This window comes from Equus przewalskii, chromosome 23 (genome assembly GCF_037783145.1).
Source record: "Equus przewalskii isolate Varuska chromosome 23, EquPr2, whole genome shotgun sequence".
NCBI lineage: Eukaryota > Metazoa > Chordata > Mammalia > Perissodactyla > Equidae > Equus > Equus przewalskii.
The window spans coordinates 12,309,595-12,331,102 of NC_091853.1; the positions used below are offsets into that span (position 1 = coordinate 12,309,595).

Here is a 21,508-nt window from a genome sequence, read left to right on the forward strand (position 1 = left end):
GGACTTTAAGAGAATTACTTAGGATGACATAGAGAAGAGAATTTAGGTTTTCGTAAATTCAGTGCTGATACAGATTTATATTTTGGCAGGAAACCTGGGTTATGCTATAAATATGGTATTCTGTGTTCTGATTTTTATGGACAGAGTTTATCAATGTCTTCTTGCTTAGTATAGATCATAAGATTACAGTTCAAATTCAATTATAGTGGGCAGTTTAGGTCACCCATGGCTAACTTACATAAGAAGGTTAGTCATTTGAATGAATACTTGTCTGGACCACAAAACCACCATATTTCCACATAAAGTAGCTGCATCCCTCTCTGTTGAAGTGGTCTTGGTATTTGACTTTAAAAATAGGCCTACGTTGTGGTAAAAATCTAACCCATTTGTTTGTCCAAATCATGTGAAGAAAATCAGTTTTGACGTGGCTTTTAAGGACAAGTATCTCCTATATGTGTCAAAAAGGATTGAGTCAGTTCTTTTAGAGTTTTTGGTGATAATTTTAAGAAAATTTGAAATATAAAGAAAACTTTTAAGTAATTTAAGATGCTTAGAATACAAGGGGAGACTTACAGGTGGCGGGGAGAGAGTTGGTGTGGAATGGAGAAGCTTAGGATGCAGCATGTACTGCTGTGCATAGTGCAGAGGAGATAGAAGCAGGAAAATAAGAGTGGCGGGGGGAGGAGAAACAGTAAACTTCTAAGGATTAGTAACATGTCCAGCCAAGCCCTATTGGTTCTTGGACTTTGAATTATCTTGGAGGATAGTTGATAAGCTCCCCCAAAAATGCAGAGCAACAAGTTTAGATAGATTTTTAGAAGCAAGGGAAGCTAAGCCAGAAGGAGCACTGAAGGTAATATTGGACACATAAGGGGATATAAGAGAGACATAGACCTAACTGCCCTCATTACTGACTTGTTTGCTTTCTACAGAACGCCAGTTATAGTATGCATCTTTGGGTAACTAGAGTATAAAACATCTAGGAAATCATTTGAATTTCCTTGACGTCAATACCAGGTGTACCTATCATCCTGTGATAAAAAGACAGTCTGTAGAATGTAACAGTAGTGAAAACACTCATCTAATAGATAAAATGTGCTTATTTATAGTTTACGAGTCTCCTACCCTCACAGGTGTTTGTTTTCTAATTTCTTTAGTTTGAGGTGTTCTTCCAGCATAAAAACTAAATAATAATAAATAATGCATTTTAAATGATCCCTGCAGTATATTCCTGAGAAGAATTAGTCCTTCATCGCTAAAGAACTTTTAATACTGTATATCGAACTGTCATAAAAGCCTTATTTACTGGATCTAATATGTACTTATGATTAAGATACGTTCTAAGTTTTACAGCAGCCCAAATGAGTGAACAGTTCATATCAAAAAAATTTAACAAAGTAGTACTAACCACTTGGTATGTTATAGGAAAATAAGACATTGAGAAGAATTGAGATACAGCTTTGATATTGCGTACCTCTACCTCTAAGAGACATCATGGTAATATGTTTAGATCTTTCCTTGAAGAAATTGCTTTCTATGTTTTTAAGATCTTACTGGCCTCTAGTGGTAATATGACGCTACAGTTTAAACATTTCTAATTCTTATGGGTGACTAGAAATAAAGCTATTTTGAAGGCATAAGCTGCCAATAGCTTCACTCTCTCAGTTCTGGGTCAACTGTACTCTCAAATGTACTTGCAACATCATCTTCCTCCTAAAGACCGGAGGCTCTATCATTTGTTCTTGTCTCTAAGTCACCCCCACCTCTTTATTTTGAATGATATTGCTTTAGTTCTGAAGCTACCTCAGCTTCAGAGATATTTTAGATTTTAGGTTATTTTAGTGCCTATACAGTGGTGGCTACTGTGTCAAGTCTATGCTAATCATTCTTCTTAGAGTGTTTCAGCCTTCTTTTCTGCAGACTGTAGGGCCAATTTTTCCCTGTGTACCTAACAGTTTTTACTCTCTTAAGAGGAAGTTAAATTTTCAATTTACCATTTACTTTCATGTTTAGACCTCTTTATGTAATTTGATCTTGAAGAATCTTACATTTGAAATACTGGTTTATTAAGCATGATAATAATTTTTCACTTCTGGTTTTTGTATTTGTCACACAGATGTGAAAGGGCCACCTACCCATCGTCTGTCTTGTGGCCAGTCACCCTACACTGAGACGACAACATGGGAACGGAAATATTGCATCCTCACAGACAGCCAGTTGGTGTTGCTCAACAAAGAGAAGGAGGTGAGAGGGATATTATTGAGAAAAGCTACTTCCTTTTTCTGACCAAATTCTTGAAATAATCTAGTTTTTATTTGTATTTTGATAAGTCACGTTTATGAAAATGGAGACTTTATGAATGATAAACTATAAGTAAGTCTAAAGAGTGGCTAATGTCGGAATGATACATCATAATGACTGCCATGAAGGCGTGAGTTCAACAAGATAGGGCTGAATTTTCATTAAGGACCAGTGCAAGAGATACTGAGTTTGACTACTTTGGAGTGAGAATGGATTGGATTGTGTAGACCTGGCCCCAAAAATGACCCAGAGGGACTATTGGAAATTATATCAGTCTAGCTCCTAGCAAGTAACAAATGGCACAGTCAGTGGATTAATTGAAAGAGGTTTAATGAAGGGACTATTTATAGAGGCATGGGCAACATAAGGGACCCACCAAAAGGTGGTGAAGCGCACGTGAACTACCAACAGCCAAAGGCAGTATTACCCTAGACCTTCAGGGTAAGGGAAGAGAGCAACGTTTCTGGAACCCAGAGAACTGTGGTTGTATGAGAGGGCTGCATGACAGTTGCCGTGGCTACACACAAAGAACACAGCCTCTTCTGAAACAAAAATGGCCAGCAGGGAGGAAGCAAGGGCGAATAAATACTACAATTCTCTTTTCCTGTCTTCTGATTTCTTGCCGATGTTACCTACTGCCCAAACCTAACTTGGAGACAGGAAAAGATTGCCCTTGATGTGTTCTGTAAAGGTTTACTTCCTGAAATACACAGCAAGGGAGAGAAAGGCAGAGAGTAGATCTGGAGAGGCATGCAGAGTATAATTAGCACAGACATCTAGTTCTAGGTGAAATTTATATCCCTCTGAATTAAAAAACTCTCGAACTTATACTATTACTACTTTACTACTCAAACTGTTACCATGTACAAATCCTTCTACATCCAAATAATTTATTTGCTTATTGATCATTTATCAGATTGTATTTTGTATCATTCTGATTTGGTAGGGCTATAAAACCATCCTACTCCCAACCTCCGCAACGTAAAAAAATGAGTGAATATGATCTTGACAAAGAAGAGGGATAATGACAGGAAAGGAGAAGAAAAGATCTGATTCAATGAAGGAGAAAGATTACTTGCCAAAAATATATATAAATAACTAGAAAGCTGTAGGGAGAATATCAATTTACTAAGTCATCCCTCCTGAAAAGTAAGAAGAGGAAGCAATGAACAGGAATACATTTCTCAGTTCTCATTTGTGGATCCCTACCTTCCTTTCCTCTTCTGTCTCTCCTCCCTCTCTGTCCCTTTTCTTTTCCATCCTTTCTCTTACTCAGCAATTGTTAATATAGTAAAGGAAGGTAATAACAGTAAAGCAATTTCTGTTTCTTCTTTTATTTTAATAGACAGTCCTTATTTGCGAAGGCCCAGCTAATGTGTCCTCCATGAAAAACTTGCTTATTCTTTTTCTCCAGCCATTTAAAAATGTTCTTACTTTTGTTACTATCTCCCTACCCATGACCCTTTCCTAGAATTTTAATATTATTAAATTTAATTTTATTAAAATAACTTAATAAAGGTCAACTTTTTCTGGTTCAGTCTAGTACTTGTTGCTGTGTTTATATTAAATGGATACATAATAAAAATTGGTAGAGTGAATATTAATATATATAATATATATAGAGAGAGAGTGAATATTAGTGTAGAAGATTTCTAATTATCCAATTTGAATAAACAGGTAATTCAAAATACTCATTTTAACCAACCTACTCTGTCAGCAGTCAGAGCTATTAGTAAGGAGTTATATAAACAGATCATTTGCCACCTTTTTGCCCATACTTACATTTTATTCAATGTAGTACTGTAAGAAATTAAATAGCCTGAGGATACGTAGCGTAAGGTCAAGAAGCATGCCTTACCTAGAACCAAGATATAATCTATTGATTAAATATTACTGATCAATTGAGTAATCCAGACCTGGGCCCCCTTTGTCTGGTAAAATAACTATCCATGATGAATAATTTCCTAAAATAATATCTTACATGATTTATCCCTTTTTATGCCAGTCATCATGCGTATCCCTGGACACCTGGGGAAGCTCTCATCTCCCATACTCTGCATATGGCTCTCTAAATCCTCTTTTCTGTCCCTGGCTTCCACTCATCCTTTCCTACCTCTTTTTTTTTTTTTTTCTTTTAAAGATTGGCATCTGAGCTAACATCTGTTGCCAATGTTTTTCTTCTTCTTCTTCTCCCCAAAGGTCCCCCGCCAGTACGTAGTTGTACATTCTAGTTGTGAGTGCCTCTGGTTGTACCTTGTGGGACACTGCCTCAGCATGGCTTGATGAGTGGTGCCATGGATCCGAACCAGTGAAACCCCGGGCTGCAGAAGCGGAGCATGCAACTTTAAGCACTCGGCAACTGGGCCGGCCCCTCTTTCCTACCTCCTTAAACCCTTTCACTATGCCCTCTACAACTCATGGCCCGTCATCAGCAAAATCAGCTGTTTCTTCCACCTCTTCCCTGAGGAAATCCCTTAACTTCTTGGTCTCATGAGAACCTGTATCTTGTCTAAGGACACTATCCTCTGTGAAATACCGTTGAGTGATGGCTGTTCTTCTCCCACAGCCCTCATACCATGCTGCCTATAGTAGGTGTCCGTCTCCTTTCATGAATGTTTCCTATCTTTTTCCTATCTATTTTTCTCTAAAAAGCCCAAACTCTGAATCTCATGGTGTAGTCATCATTCCTCCTCTTTTTTTTCTTGCTCCTGGATTTTTTATTGCCCTTGGCATTTTTTGTTGCCCCTGACTCATTGTCATTATCTTCAGCACTGCTCTAGCCTTAATTTGTGATGATTCCAGTGTCCACAGAGATGATTCATTCAACACACTGGCTCTCAGTTCCTTGAACTCCTCTCCTCCAAGAATCTTTTCCTCTATTCTGCCTCCTTGCTACAACTTTTTCATAGTCTCAGTTGTGCACATCTTATTCTCTATCACTTTCTGTCGGTGTAGCCCATCCCTTGTTCCAACAATTCTTCAATCCTTTTGGGACCTGTGGCCCATTGATCCTGTCACCTTTTCTCCCTCATATCTCTGATATCCTCTCTTCCCTTTTCACGCAGTCTGAATTCCATGGTCAGTCATTCCAAGGTCATCCCTTGCATACTATTTCCTTGTCCTCTTGTATCATCATACTCACTTGGCAATAGATAGGTGCAGTTAAATCCTGTTCTTCATCTATCCTGCCCTACTTTTATGCAACATAATGTGTCTGAAGAAAATCACTCTGCCATCCTGATAACCTTTAAACTAATGGCTGCAAACCTCCTGTGAGCCCCTAATGCTTTTTGGTAATCATAAGACATTTTCTTAGTCCATTTACTGTCCAACTCTCATGGACTAGTGCGTCTCAATCTATGTGTGGTGAAGAACCAGTTTTTTCCACCATGTCATCATGAATAATAAAATACAATGAAATGAATTGTTATGAAAAATGAAATTTGTTTTGTGTTTTTTTTAATTTTTTTATTTTATTTTTTTTCCTTTTTTCTCCCAAAGCCCCTCAGGTACATAGTTGTGTGTTTTTAGTTGTGGGTCCTTCTAGTTGTGGGATGTGGGATGCCGCCTCAGCATGGCTTGATGAGTGGTGCCATGTCTGCACCCAGGATTCGAACTGGCGCAACCCTGGGCCACCGAAGCAGAGCGCACAAACTTAACCACTTGGCCACGGGCCTGGCCCCCCCCAAAAAAATGAAATTTAAGAAGAAGTAAAAATACAAGCCCCAATTTTTATTAGATTTGATAAAAATGAAATTACAATTCAATAAGTATACACAGAATAATCATAACATAGGAAAAGAAGGAATAAAATTACAAAAATTGTACATGTTCATGGAAAGTGTACTGTATAATGAGACAAATCCACTGATCACACCAGACACAATTCTTCTCAATTTCTTTACTGTTAAGTTGTTTATTGCGGGCCAGTAACAGTTTGCAGAACAGCACAGGACCTTAGGCCACACTTTGAGTAGTACAATCTAAAATGATTTCTAAGATGATTTTTTTTTACATCTCCTCCTCTATTCCTAAATCTTCTGTTACTGTCACTTACAGGTGGTTACTTTGCTTTTTACTTCACTGAGAAAATTCAAGCACTCAGAAGAGAACTTCTGCATACTCCATTACCATGTCTACCCATCCATCAGCAACTATTTCCTTATACCCTGATTTCCTTCCTTTAACCGTGGTTGAACTGTCCACAATCCAATGGTCAGCCTCTCCACATGTGTCCATTGCATTACCTCTTGCCTATTCAAGGATGTATATATCACTAGCAATTCTCCCAACCTCTTTTACATCTTCAATTTTTCCATCTCTACTAGATCATTCCCATCAGCATGCAATTATTTCTCCCATCTTAAAAGAAAAAATAAGCCTTTATTAACCTCACTTCTGCCTCCGGTTACTACTCCTTTCTCTGCTTCCCTTAATGGCAAAGATTCTTGCAACTTCTAAACTTATTGTCTCTAACTTCTCTCCTCTCATTCTCTCTTAAACCTACTCCTACCAGACTCTTATGCACACCACTCTGCCAAAAGTGCTGTGTTAAGCTCACTGGTGACCTCCATATTGCTAAATTCAGTAGTCAATTTTCAGTTCTCGTCTTACTTGATCTGTTAGTGGCATTTAATGCAATTGATCGCTCATTCCTTCTCCTAGAACTGCTTTCTTCACTTGGCTTTCATGACACTGTACTAAGAAAAGTTTTCCTCCTGCTTCTCTGGCAGTTCCTTCTGAGTCATCTTTGCAGATTTCTCTTCTTCTCTCCAAATCTTAACAGGAGAGTGCCACAGCGTTCAGTCCTTAGATCTCACTTCCTTAGGAATCTCTTCCAGTCTTAAGACTTTAAATACCCTCTAATGCTCATGATTTCTAATTTTGTATCTCAAACCTACACATCTCTTTTCTGTAGACTCATGGATCCATCTGCCCATTATACACCTCCGCTTGGATATGTAATAATCATCTCCAAAAGCCCCACATTGAGCCCCTAATCTTCCCTCCCAGACCTTCCAGAGGCCGCCCCCATCTCCATTTATGACAACTCCATCCTTCCAGGTTTCAAAGGCCAGAAACTTCCTCAGCTCACTATGTTCCAGCCATTCTGGTTTCATCACTGTTCTTGAGCAGATCAGGCACGTTCCTGCCTCAGGGCCTTAGCCGTGGCTCTTCCCTCAGATACTTGCATGACTCACTTTCTCAACTCCTTCAGTTCTTTGCTTACATATCACCTGCTCAATAAGGCCTACCCTGACCAACCTGTTTAAAATTGCACCCTCTCCCCATATCACCATCTGGAACCTCTGATCGAATTACCTGGCTCTAATTTTTTTCCCCATAGCATTTGCCATCTTCTAAAATGCTGTATAACTTATTTATTATGTTTATTATCTCTCTTCCCCTGCTAGAATGTAAGTTTTAGGGCATGGGTTGTTTTTTGTTTATTGTTGTAGCCCTCTGTGATTAGAACACTTCCTGACACTTTAGTAATTTCTCAATGAACATTTGTTGAATAAACTTGAAAAGCCAAATTATAAATTTTAATTCCTGAATATCTATTTCCTTCTTTTCTTTTTGTGTGATAAGTCTTCTCAGAACATGAGACTTAATTTCATATTTTTTCTAAAACTGGATAATAAAAGAGGAGAAAAATATTCCATAAGATGCTTTTCCATTATTGAATATGTGGTTCTATCTTTATTTATTGAGTATCTATTAGGTATGCACTATTGTGGTTGCGAAGATGCAGTTTTAGTGGGGACACATTGAGGTAAATTAAAAGTTATAATCTTTTGCAACTAAATAGAGGTGGTGGTTGCACAGCATTGTGAATGTACTAAATGTCACTGAATTGCTCACTTTGAAATGGTTGATTTTATGTTTTGTCAATTTCACCTCAATAAGTTATTACTTTTTAAATTATAATATAATCATAAGGGAAAGATTAACTGAGATATTGTCTGGGGTGGATTATGGTATGAAGTGGGGAATGCCAAAAAAGGTTTTACAGAGAAATTTATGATTAGGCCATGTCTTTAGGGACAGATAGAAGCTTATCTTCTAGTAAGATAAGGAAAGGAAGGGAAGGATGTCCCATGTATAAGGATACAAAGTCAAGAAGCATCTTATATCTCTTTGGCAAACTGCAAAATGTTCAGAATTCTTGGAATATGATTTGCCAGAAGAAGAGTGATAGCTGGCGAGAACTAAGTAATTAAGTGCTTTGAAGGCCATAATAAGGAATTTGGACTTTATTCTGGAAATGATTTGGACCATAGATAGGTATTTAATAGGGAAGTAACATCATTACTTTTGCTTCTTAGCAAAGTAACTCTGTTGATCATATAGAAAATTGAGTGAAAGGGATTGGAAGGAAATAGGTAAGTTAGATTACTGCAGTAGAACAGGTGAGGGACCATGAAGGGACGATGAGTTTACAGAAAGTTTACAAAATAGTTGAATGCCCTAAGATGAGTATGTTCTACCATTATTAAGTTGGAAAAACTGAATTAAGTCTCTAGGATAAGAAAATGTTAAGCCATTACTGTACCTGCTATTTGAGTGATAAATCTAATATTCTATTAATTTCATTACAGGAAAGGATTAGAAAGCGGTTTTTTGTGGAAGGACTAGAATATGCTGTCTCTCTTCTACCTTTCACTCACACTATCGTGAGGAGTATAACTCTAACCCTTGGAGTTTTGCATTGAACAATTTAGAATTCCTTGAAACAAGGAGTTTAAGGAATTTCCTGCTAAAATTATCTAAAAAGGCTGTTTTAAACCTTAATCACCTAATCATGGGGGTGTTTACTGCTGTGTTAAAGGGATCAATTAAGAGGGTTCTGTAAGGATTTAAACTGAGTCCTTAGCCAGGCACTGCTGGAATGTGGGAGGATTATATTAGTCTAGTATCACTCATATATTCAGTGTGTGGGATCTTTCAGTGCTCTCTCTTAACTCTGCGTGTTTCCTGTCAGAAATGGAAAAAATTCTGCTTGCAGGATATACATGGGAAGAGTGTTAAATATACCAATTACCAGTTTGGGAATGTAGCAGAAGGACAGATCTGGGCAGAATGCTGAAAGAGAAGTCTGCCAGGAGTATCACCTTGAGAAATGACTCATTGGTTCAGTAAATTGCTTCATGCAAATTGTGCCAAATAGACATTGCTTGTGGTTACGAAATAGACTTCCCTGCCTGGATGCCAGGAAAGGCCCCAGCTGGCTTGGCACCAGCCCAGTTCAAAGAGGGCGTAGGAGGCCATTTGAATTCCATTTTGCTTGCAAGAGATAAGACCAAGTAAACTAGAGATTAAGGAGTTGAGGGAAATGGTAAGAGAAGACAATCGTGAACCCCTCTGAGGTGCAGCCAGTATAAAAATACAAAAGAAAGCTGAATTTGTGAGTTTCTTTCTTTTGGCGATAACAAGCCGTTAAGAAGGGTAAATGTGGCTCCATTTTTCTTCATTCAGACTCTACTTTCTGTATTTGGAATTTTTTAAGCTGCATCTAGCATACAGGCAGCAAGTTGGTAGTAATGCAATTTTACAATATTTTTCTTGCTTTTGGAAAGCAGTATTTACATTCAGATATACTGATGAAAATAGCAGTTAGACTTTGTGCAAACAGCTAAAATCAACTGTTATTTATCCTGGGGTAAACTTCCCATGGCATGTTTCATTCAGAGTCACTTTCAAGTTATTCAGCAGATACGTAACGTGCCCCTGTATGTGCATTCACTCTGTTAGAAGTTGCAGAGAATAAGACACAATTTTTTCCCCTCTCCCCCCATACCAATTTTAGTTGTGGAATTAAGACAAATAATTTTAAAATGGCATTTGAGAAATAGCACAAGTAAACTGGATAGAATAACAGAAAATCCATTTATTCTAAAGGACTATAGTCTAACTGTGTTATTAAGATGCTATTGGTAATGGGCAATTATCAAGGGAAGCTTAAGAAAGGAAGAGATTTGATCAAAGTTATGCATTATGAATATTAATCTGTAGGATGTATTAGAAGAGGAAGAGATAGGAAGGAGACAGACCAATTAAGAGACTACCATTCCTCTGATCTGAAAACTTGAATGGTTTCCCAGTATTCCCTGAATTACGCGTGACCTGGTATTAAAGCCCTCCCAATGCAGTCATGATATATTTTGGTGTTCTACCCCACGGCTCCCCCTTAAGAGGCTCTAGCTAAATATGACCTACTCCCTGTTCCAAAGCAAAACAAAAACTTCATATGCTTGCCAACTTCTTGGCTGATGTTATGTTTTTTCTTTTGCCTAAAATGACCCCCATTGCTACCTGTCAAATATTTATTCGTTTGTGGGTTGGAACTATTTTAAGGTTTGGAGATTGACTTATGGTGAGATACAAGCTGTTAACTTACATGGAATTAGTTGCACAAATGAATAATTATAATTCAATATAATAAGTATAGTGACAGAGAAAGATCTGTTATTGGTGGAACCTCAGGGAGGTGTACCTTAACCTTCCCGTAGGGGATTGGTAGAGGGGGAAGATTCCTGGAAGAGGCAGTGCCTGTCCTAAGCCTTAGGATGAATAGGCGTTTACCTGGAAGGTATAGAATAGGAAAGAAAGTGAGGGAAAATATTTTAGGATCAGAGAACAAACTAAGCAAAGGCACTGAACTACGAAATAAGGAATCTATTAGGGAAATGCAAGCAATTTGGTGTTCGTAGAATGTAAAGCCTGGAGCTGGGCATTCAGACAGTGGCCAGATGGTGGAAAACTTGGTATATAGCATGTTCGAGAGCTTGCACTTACTCTGTAAGATAATAGTGGTTCTAAAACACTCTTAGCAGAAGAACCCTTTCTTGGTAGAAAAGCTTAAGCAGAAGACCTCTATAACAGATAAACTCAGAATTATGCTGTGATTGAAGTAGAGAAATACCTCCCCCTGTCATATACGTCCACGTACAAACACACTACCAGTCCTTTGAAAACCACTGCAAAGGGCAAAGGAGAACAACTGAAGGACTTTAAGCCTCAGAATGAAATAATCATATTTGCGTTTTGGAAATATTCTGATAACTATGTAAAGAGTAGATTTAAGGGGCAGAACATCACCAGTGAAGAGACCATATTAGTAGTTTGGATAAGAGATAATAAGAGGCTTTTGGCACCAGCATGATAGAGTAACTGATACAAAACTAGCCCTCTCACTACAGACAACATAAAACTGGACTGTATATCTATATATCTGTATCTATATATATATGTATGTATATATCAGTACACATATGTATATGGAGAGAGAGAGAGAAACTATTTTCAAGCATTGGACAATAGGCAGCCAAAGACAGTGATTGTCACCATTGCCCTGGCTGTCTGCTGTGTACCATTTCCCAACTGTGGTACTTGATCTGGAGTCCAGGCAGAGTGCAGTAGTCCCACTGAGCTCAGGAGGCAGAGAAAAGAATTCTGTAGGTGAAGGGGCTGGAATCTGCTGGGCTGGACACTGGTGCGTCTTGGCCCAGGGCTGGACTACACATGCTCAGGGCAGGACTACTCGGACTTTCTAGAGAGCAACTGTAGTATTGAGAACAAAATAGAGATACTGGTGGTCATATTGAGCAATGTTAGAGGGTTGCCTCTGCTGGTGAGAGACCTCTTTAATACCTTACCACCCCAGGCATCTAGCTGAGATACCAGAAAGATCATGCCCCAAAAATAATAGAAATTGGAATTTGGTAAGGCCAAGTGATTTATTTATGCCTCCACACTTAGTACTGGTGGTCAAGGATTAATAAGTGAATAATTAGAGCTGAAAGTACTGAATATAGATCAGTGGTTCTCAACTTTGCCTGCACATTAGAGTGACCTCGGAAGTTATAAAAATCCCAGGCCACGCACCAGTCACTTAATTCAGAATGTCTAGGAGTGGTCTAGCCATCAGTATTTTTTAAAACTCCCCTAGGTGATTATAATTTGCAGCCAAGGTTAAGAACCACTGTTATCTTGAGAACCAAGATAGGAAGGAGAGAAAACCTTAAGGCAGTGTTTCTCGACCCTAGGGAGCATCAGAATCAATTGGAGGCATGTTAAAACGTTGATTGCTGGGCTCTACCCCCAGAGTTTCTGATTCACTGGATTTAGGGTGGGGCCTGAGGATGTGCATTTGTAACAAATTCCCGGGTAAAACTGATGCCGTTACCTGGATCCCACTAGCTTTGAGAGCTGCTACCTTAAGGGGATAAGAAAGTTGAGGAATTTTCTTTCTTTAAAAAGATTAAAAAAATCCTTTTAAAGGAAAAAAAAAATCCTTTTAAAGATACAGGGGACTAACATCCTTTAAGCATTCTTTAGGAAAAGAAATAACTGAGAAGATCTTTCTTTTGCTAGTTAACATAATCTTGGTTTCCTGTATTTGACTATATATTGACTATTTAATCTGTAGGTGCTCAGATTGAAATTGAAATTAATATCTATATAATTCTAAACAAAATGAAAGATAATTTTACAGGAAAAAAATATGTATGTTTTCGAAGTAACTTGATTTTTTTGTGCCATATTGTTCTTCCATTGTTGTGGATGGTTTGGAACTAGTAAAGAGGACTGGAGTCAGAGATCCAGTTTGACTTTGTTATTAACACATCTGAGATACCTGAGAAGCCATTTACTTCTTCCTATGTTCCGCTTTGCTCATCTACAATGGAATGTATTAAAGTGCTTTAGGTTTTTTCCCTGAGGAAAAGGAGTACTCAAAGCATAGTACAAGGCCAAAGAGGTTAAAAGAAAGAAATATTCCTTTCATGTTATAGAATCTGGAAGATAGGCAATTTTTAAAGAGTAATTCAGTATAAACAAGTAAATGTGGAGTAGTAAACTAAAATAAGACAGAGTGAACCAAATTGCTTTTCTGAAATTGACTTTCTAAAACTGATTCTCTTTGGCTGTCTACTAAGATTTGTAAACTCTAGTTTAGTTCATTGGAAGATACTTGAAATATGAACCCTCTAATTTTCAAGGAGTAGATCAATATCTTTAAAAAAATATTTTAGGTAAGGAGCAATCAATAGTGTTGTAAAAGCGAAATATTCTTAAGAAATGTGGGTTTAGAATAAAAGTGAACACTATTCTTCCTTATATCCCGGAGTCAGAGGTAAAATGCCCTAACTTTTAAAAGTGATGCTTTGAATAAAACCTCTGATCATATTGTAAGTTTCAACAGTGGAAAACAAAGAGTCTCTGTTAAAACTTGGAGAAAATCATTGTGAGTGAATTCTAGGCCCAAATAAGTTTAATATATTTATTTATCCTCTCCTTAGATATGGTAGAGACAAAGTATATGACAATAGAAGCCATTTCTTTTTTTAAATTTTATTTTTATTTTATTTAATTAATTTATTTTAATTGGGGTTATAATAGTTTACAACTTGTGAAATTTCAGTTTTACATTACTATTTGTCAGTCATATTATAGGTGCACCACTTCACCCTTTGTGCCCTCCCCACAGCCCCTTTCCCCCTGGTAACCACTAATCTGTTCTCTTTGTCCATGCGTTTGTTTATTGTCCACATATGAGTGGAATCATGCAGAGTTTGTCTTTCTCTATCTGGCTTATTTCACTTAACATAATACCCTCAAGGTCCATCCATGTTGTTGTGAATGGGACAATTTTGTTCTTTTTAATGGCTAAGTAGTATTGTATATATATACATACCATATCTTCTTTATCCAGTCATCAGTTGATGGGCACTTAGGTTGCTTCCACATCTTGGCTATTGTGAATAATGCTGCAGTGAACATAGGGTGCATGAGTCTTTGAATTGCTGATTTCAAGTTCTTTGGATAGATACCTAGTAGTGGGATGGCTGGGTCATATGGTATTTCTATTTTTAATTTTTTAAGAAATCTCCATACTGTTTTCCATTATGGCTGCACCAGTTTGCATTCCCACCAGCAGTGTATGAGGGGTCCTTTTTCTCCACAACCTCTCCAACATTTGTTATTTTTTGTCTTAGTTGTTTTAGCCATTCTAACAAGTGCAAGGTGAAGTCTTAGTGTAGTTTTGATTTGCATTTCCCTGATGATCGGTGATGATGAGCATCTTTTCATGTGTCTATTGGCCATCCGTATATCTTCTTTGGGGAAATATCTGTTCATATCTCCTGCCCATTTTTTGATCGAGTTGTTTCATTTTTTGTTGTTGAGTAGTGTAAGTTCTTCATATATTATGGAGATTAAACCTTTGTTGGATATATGATTTCCAAATATTTTTTCCTAGTTGGTGGCTTGTGTTTTTGTTTCACTTCTGTTTTCCCTTGCCTTGTAGAAGCTCTTTAGTCTGACGAAGTCTCACTTGTTTATTCTTTCTATTGTTTCCCTTGCCTAGACATGAGAAGACATGGTGTCCGAAAAGATCCTTTTAAGACTGATGTCAGAGAGTGTGTACTGCCTATATTTTCTTCTAGAAGTCTTATGGTTTCAGGTCTTACTTTTTAAGTCTTTTGATCCATTTTGAGTTTATTTTTGTGAATGTAGAAGCCATTTCTTACTTTTTCCTGGATATGGCCTTTATAAATTTCCACAGAAAATATCATAGGTCATTCCCTCCTAAAAATATCAAAAATTACACCTTTTTTCTGTGTGGCTTAGACCCCCATTTTTTCAGATAATAGGCATTTTTAGAACTCTTAAGGAAATAGTTATGTTTATTTAAGCTTATCTCTTTGTTCAAGGATCCAACTATTTTTGTTTTCCCCCTGTTCTTTCCTACTTTTAAGGCAGGTAGAGGATATAGTTTTGCCTTTCTTACTTGGAGGGAGTTATTTAACCTCTTGGTGCTACTCTTTTAATTATTTAAGTAGAGATAATATAATTTCCATCCTGAAAGGGATGGATGACTTAGATTACTGTTCATAAAGTTTTATATTACAGAGTACTTTTGGAAGAGTTCATGTCTTATTGATGCTATTATTTGGTCTCCCTTATTTTTTAGAATTTTGCCTTTCTTAATTCTGCCTTTTAGTTTCTCAGTGTTCAAGGAGTAACCATAGTTATAGTAATGAAGAAATGGGCATTTTTGGTCCTTTAAGAGTGTGAAAATTTTCAGTCCTTATGAAGACATTTTGACTTTGCTCTTCAGATTTTCAGTAACACAGAGAAAGCTTCCCTTGCTATTATCCTCTTGACCCCAGTCATAGGAGTTGGATCACTGGGGCAAAGGAGAACACCTATACACTTAAGCCTCTATCTATCAGTTTTGTTTAATCAATTGCTTTTTTTTTTTTTAGATTTTTTTTATTTTTTCCTTTTTCTCCCCAAAGCCCCCCAGTACATAGTTGTATATTTCTCGTTGTGGGTTCTTCTAGTTGTGGCATGTGGGACGCTGCCTCAGCGTGGTCTGACGAGCAGTGCCATGTCCGTGCCCAGGATTCGAACCAACGAAACACTGGGACGCCTGCAGCGGAGCACGCGAACTTAACCACTCGGCCACGGGGCCAGCCCCTAATCAATTGCTTTTATATGTGCACATTGTAGTCATTTGGAGAAATAAATTGTTTCTCATCTAAAAGGGGGATGATAATAATGGCTCCCTCATAATGTCACACATGCAAATTCCTTAGCCTTACACATAGTAAGAACTGGGTTCTAGTCATTATTGTTGAAATTTGTTGAAATTTCAATATTGGAGCCATAAGAAATTAGAGACTGTGATTAATTACTGACATATTTTGCCAAACTAAGATGTTACCAATGCTATTCTTAGTTCTGGTAAAGTTTACTAGTAAAATCTCATTGTGAAAAGTCCTTGGCCTCTTCCCTCAAACTAAAGTGATTGATCTTTTAGCATTACTGGGAGGGGGAAAAAGAACTTAGAGCCATCCTATTAGTCTACGGTGATACCCTGTAAGTTTTAAAATAGTTATTGGCAGGGCTGGCCTGGTGGCACAGCGGTTAAGTTTGCATGTGCTGCTTCAGCAGCCCAGGGTTTGCCGATTCAGATCCTGGGTGCAGACCAACGCACTGCTTGTCGAGCCATACTGTGGCAGGCGTCCCACATAGAAAGTAGAGGAAGATGGGCATGGATGTTAGCTCAGGGCCAGTCTTCCTCAGCAAAAAGAGGAGGACTGGCAGTGGATGTTAGCTCAGAGCTAATCCTCTAAATAAATAAATTAATTGATTAATTAAAATAAAATTGACCTTTAAAAAATAGTTATTGGCATTACAGATCTTTTATACCATTCATAGTTCTCATTCCACATATACAAAGAACACTTGATATGTTCCTGAAATTATGCCAGAAAAAAATATTTTTTAGGATTTCAAAAACTAATGTCACTTTTGGAAGAAAGTATGCCATTTTATATAATTATCTATACAAGTTACCACTGAAAATATGTTTTATTAACTATCTCTAAGTGCTTAATTCTAAAATTGAAGAAAATTTGAGTGATTTTACTACTTTTATCTAACAAAACCTTCTTTTCGGAGAATTTGGGAGCTAAATCTTTCTTGTTGACTTTTATTTCCATTTACCTTACTGACCATTGGGCAGAATGGAGCTTGTGAACCTGTTTTTGATGTAAAAGAATCTTTTATTTGTGTGGGTGTTTTGTTTTATTTTCTGGAGCTCCCAAAGCAGATACACACCGGGATATTATTTGTATATACTTCATGTAAGTTAACTTACACACTCACTTTTCCTGATCTTTCAAGTGTTCTTTTTACAGAAAAACTTGAAAAGGAGTGGTAATACCTTACCGTTGTATGTACTTTATATTCTCCATTTCTTCTACTTTGCACTGACGATTACAAACTCCTGTCTTCATTAACTAAAACCATTATTCAAACAGAAGGCGTTTATGGTTAATTACCATGTTTTAATTTAATAGAGTTAAGCATTAAGTTGCGTCTCTTTTTCTTTTGGTTAACTAGATACCTGTGGAGGGAGGACAGGAGCAGCAGACAGATTCCACCAAAGGGCGATGTCTGAGGAGAACTGTCAGTGTCCCTTCCGAGGGTCAGTTTCCTGAGTACCCACCAGAGGGCGCAGCTAAACTGGGTAAGCTGATAAAAGGAAAGAAATTCCTAGCATTTATCCAGTAATTTGTGGACTTGTCATTGAGTGTTACAATAAAACAAAACATCCTGCATGTCCTGTTAAGTAAGCAAGTTGAACTATAGTATGTTAACTGAGAATTAGAGGTCATTAGAAAGTTCTATTCTTTATAACCAAGTGGCAGCAAAGTTATTTTACAGAAATAAAAATTTATCTGAGCCCTAGTAATGTTGCTGTACAGTTATAGACAAGTTGGATGATGTGTTGTGTCTGAGTTTACTGCTTGGCTTTACATTTTGAAAGAGTGTTAGGTGATCTTATTGAAGCCCTGAAATTCACTGGGGAGCCAGTGTTGTGTGGAGTCTTAGTATTGAGTGGTTTATGTCCTGTTCACACAGCTGCTGATGTTGTCTTGTATAATGTAATGTCAGAACAGGCTAATTTAGCTATGGTTGGAGTGGTTGACAGAAGGGAGAAATAAAAAAAACCCTACCTGAGATATTACACACTAGGAATTAACGTCAGTATCAAAGCAACTCTTCCCCTGTTTCCTACCAAATGTATTCTGTTCGGTGTTTTGCATGCCTACCAATGGATATTTAAATAATTAGACCAGTCAGGTAATTTTAAGGGAACATAATTAAGACTAAATAAAATAATGAAAGAATTTGAAAAGTAGGAAGTGCTTTGCATTGTTGTTATTATTTGCTTAGTGAACCTAGACATTTAGTCATAGACATTCGGTAGGTAGATAAAACAGAATCAAGTATTGTCTGTATGTTGGTTGATATGGATAATTCTGTGATTTTAGTTGAATTTTTGAAAATCAAGATTTGTTTTTTTTGTTTTTGCCTTTTTCTTCATTTCTCTTCATTTTCTAAATTGAACTCAGAATTCTTGGTTAGAATTTAAATCTTTTATTTTTTGTTTTATCCTATAATAGTTGTTGGTTTTCTAGAAATTAGTCAGGTTAGCAAACACTTTTCTCCAAGGAGTCGTACTTGGAGAAATCAAATTTTCCTCTCATCTTGCTTCCGTTGTACTTCTTTAGTGTGTGTTGAAACGAGTTTAGGTGTGGGTCTGCAAACCTGTCTGGGTGTAACCATTTTATAGTCTGTTTACATTTCACATACAAGTTCTACATGAATTGGACTGGCTCAGAATCGCCTTCTGTCAGCTCCTTTGCTGTCATGATTTGTAATATTATGTTGATGACTGTCTTTGCCACTTCTCCAGGAACCTTTGACTATTCAAGCTGTGACCCACAAAAGTCAATTGATTTTGAAGAAGTATAATTGTAGTCTGAAGAAATATTATAATTTTATAGAAGAGAGAACTGTATAGTTAATTATTAAATATCTCCAATATTCCATGTTTTGGTCCCAAAGACAAACTAAGATGAGGTGGCCAACGTGTCAAGTCCAGAGCCAATCCTCAACCTTTTGTCCTTGTTATTACTAACAAGTCTGGTGGCCATCTTGACCCATGGCAGTCCGTGATCATTTTTGGAGTGAATGTTCTAAATTAGCACTGGAAGCTAACGCTTATAAATATTAGAGGGAAAAAGACTACTTTTAAAGCCATTCTTTCCTTCATGCCAATCTAATGTTGAATTAGGTAATCATTCTGTTGTTCTATTTTTATCTCCTAGTAATTTGTCTTTAGGCAGAATTTCCTGCTGTCAAATGTTTAATTGAGTAGTTGCTGTATATGTAATATTCTATGCCAATCTCTAAGAATGAAAAGAGATGTAAGATAAGATTTCTGCCATTAGAAGATTCTTATGTAGTTAGGAGGATAGATTATTGATGACTATTCACAGTACATGTTAATATTGTGGTATATTATATTGTATGGATTTTACTGATTTTTTCTGTTTTTAAAAACCATTTATGTGCAGGAAATAGTTATTGAGTGACAACTATGCGCCAGGTGCAGTTCTAGGCACTTGAGATATAGCAGTAAACAAGTAAAAACATCTGTCCTTTTGTGGAGCTTGCATTCTATTGAGAAGTGACAGACAATAAGCAAGAGTAATAAGTAAAATATATACCACGCTAGATGGTGATAAGTACAAAGGAAAAAGTAAAGGAGGGAATGGGGATAGGAAGTGTCAAGAAAGTATAATTTTAGCTAAGGTGCCAAGGAATGCCTCACTGATAAGTGACATTTGAATAAAGATCTGATAAAAATATGGGAGTAAGTTATGTGGATACCTAGGGGTGAGGAGTTCCACCAGGGAAACAGCTAGCATAAAGTAGGAATATGTTTGGAATGTTCCAGGAACAGCATAGATGCCAGTGAGGCCGGAGTGGAATGAACAAGTGGAAGAGTCGTAGGAGATGATATCATTGAGCTCTTTGGCAAGCCGATCATGAAGGTCTTACAGGTCAACATAAGGGCTTTGGCTTTTACTGTGTGAGTCGAGGAGCACCGACTTCTATATTGAGAATAGGGATGCAAGAATGGGACTTCAGACACCAATTAGGATGCGATTGCAATAAGCTAGACAAGAGATGGGTGGAAGGGCTGAGAAATGACCAGATTCTGAATATATTTGAGGGCAGAGCCAACAGAATTTGCTTGTTGGATTGGATGTGGTAGGTGAGAAACAGAAGAGTGAAGAATTTTGGCTAGAGCAGCTAGAAGAATAAAGTTGTTACTTTTTAAAATGGGAAGGCTGTGGGAGAAGCGAGTTTGAGAGTGGGATTGACCAGCAGCTCAATTTTGGAAATGTTAAGTTTGAGGGTCTTATGAGAGACATTCAAGTGGAAATATGTGAGTCTGGAAATCAAGAAGCAGTACAGCCTGGAGATATAAAAACCTTTAACAAATAGATGGTGTTCAAAGCCATGAGACTGAATGAAATCACCAGGGAACTGTGCATAGGTAGAAGGCAAAAGTCTAAGACTAAGCCCTGGAACAAAATTTAGAGGTTAGGAAGAGCAGGAAGCACTAGCAAAGGATGGACCAGAGAAGAAGAATGAAAACCCAGAATTTTGTTTCCAAATAAGTAAGTTGAGTCAGATGTGTATGGGGAAGCCCTTCTGTTTTTGCACAGTTGTCACACTTTGCAAGCTCTGGATTCTCTTTGTTCTTCACCAGTAGAGGAACCCCAAGGAGGACTGATCAGTTTTTGCAGGTGTAAAACCATGGCATGCATTTTGATTTCAGGTATAAGCAATCAGCTGTGGAGAAATGCCCACTCATGAGAAACATGCACCTTTACTCTACTAAAGAGAATTCATAACGGAAAGGAGCTCTATGAATGTAATAGATCTGTGAAGAACTTTCATGGTTGCCGCCAATTTGCTGTACATCAGAGATTTCAAACTAGTGAAAAGACTTTTGAGCGTAAAAAGATGAGAAGGCCTGTATTTGTGCCTCACACATTGTTAACATGAGCAAGTTCACACTAATGAGAAACCTCATAAACATCAAGAACTTAGGGGGAAAAAATGTGTATGGGGAGGTGGGGGGGAGTGGTTAAGCACAGAATGTACTTCTCACTCAATAGTTCTCAGCATTCAGCAGTTTACAGGTTACCCAAGATACTAAAATTTATATTTACATTGGAATTTGACACAGATTTGACACCAAGTTCTTTTCCACTGAAAATGAATGTTTTCTTGAGGCATATGAACTTCACATCTGAAACACCTATTTCCAGATTTAGAAAACCTAGAAAAAACTATTTTTCCCTGATGACAAAATCCAGATTTTAATTTATTCATTAAAAAAAAAGAGATTTTTCAAATTCAAACCATGCAAAGCGTGATTTGCTGAATTTTCGAAAGGAAATGGCTTCTTCAGATGGTAAGGTCTTTGTATAAAAACAATACTGGGAGGTGTACCAGTATTGTTTGTACCAAATTGACCACATGAACACAGTGGACAGTATTTTTGTGAAGTATACATTTATGCAAGAAAATATGTATCTACTATTGCATGCTCTCTGTGACTGGTCTGATGGACAGCACAAAGGTGAATCAGAAACTCTGTCCAATCTGTTTGTTGCATTTCTTTGACATTCCAATAAATTTCATGCTCTCATGCCCAAATGGAGCCTAAAATAAACGAGAATACTTGTTTGCAGGTGACATCATAAACGTGATCATAAAGCTATTTTAATTAGAAAATGCCAAACATTTGTAAGTCCATGCTTTC

General features: G+C 37.3%; 1 protein-coding gene across 12 annotated transcripts in view; it reads left to right on the forward strand.

Moving 5' to 3' along the window:
* RASAL2 (RAS protein activator like 2) overlaps positions 1 to 21,508 on the forward strand; it is a 366,259-nt gene that overhangs the window by 182,745 nt on the left and 162,006 nt on the right. For all 12 annotated transcript variants that reach the window (XM_070591621.1, XM_070591624.1, XM_070591622.1 and 9 more), the window contains exons 2-3: positions 2,117 to 2,244; positions 17,218 to 17,344. In XM_070591621.1, coding sequence (XP_070447722.1) covers positions 2,117 to 2,244; positions 17,218 to 17,344 — 255 coding nt within the window. The remainder of the gene's footprint in view (positions 1 to 2,116; positions 2,245 to 17,217; positions 17,345 to 21,508) is intronic.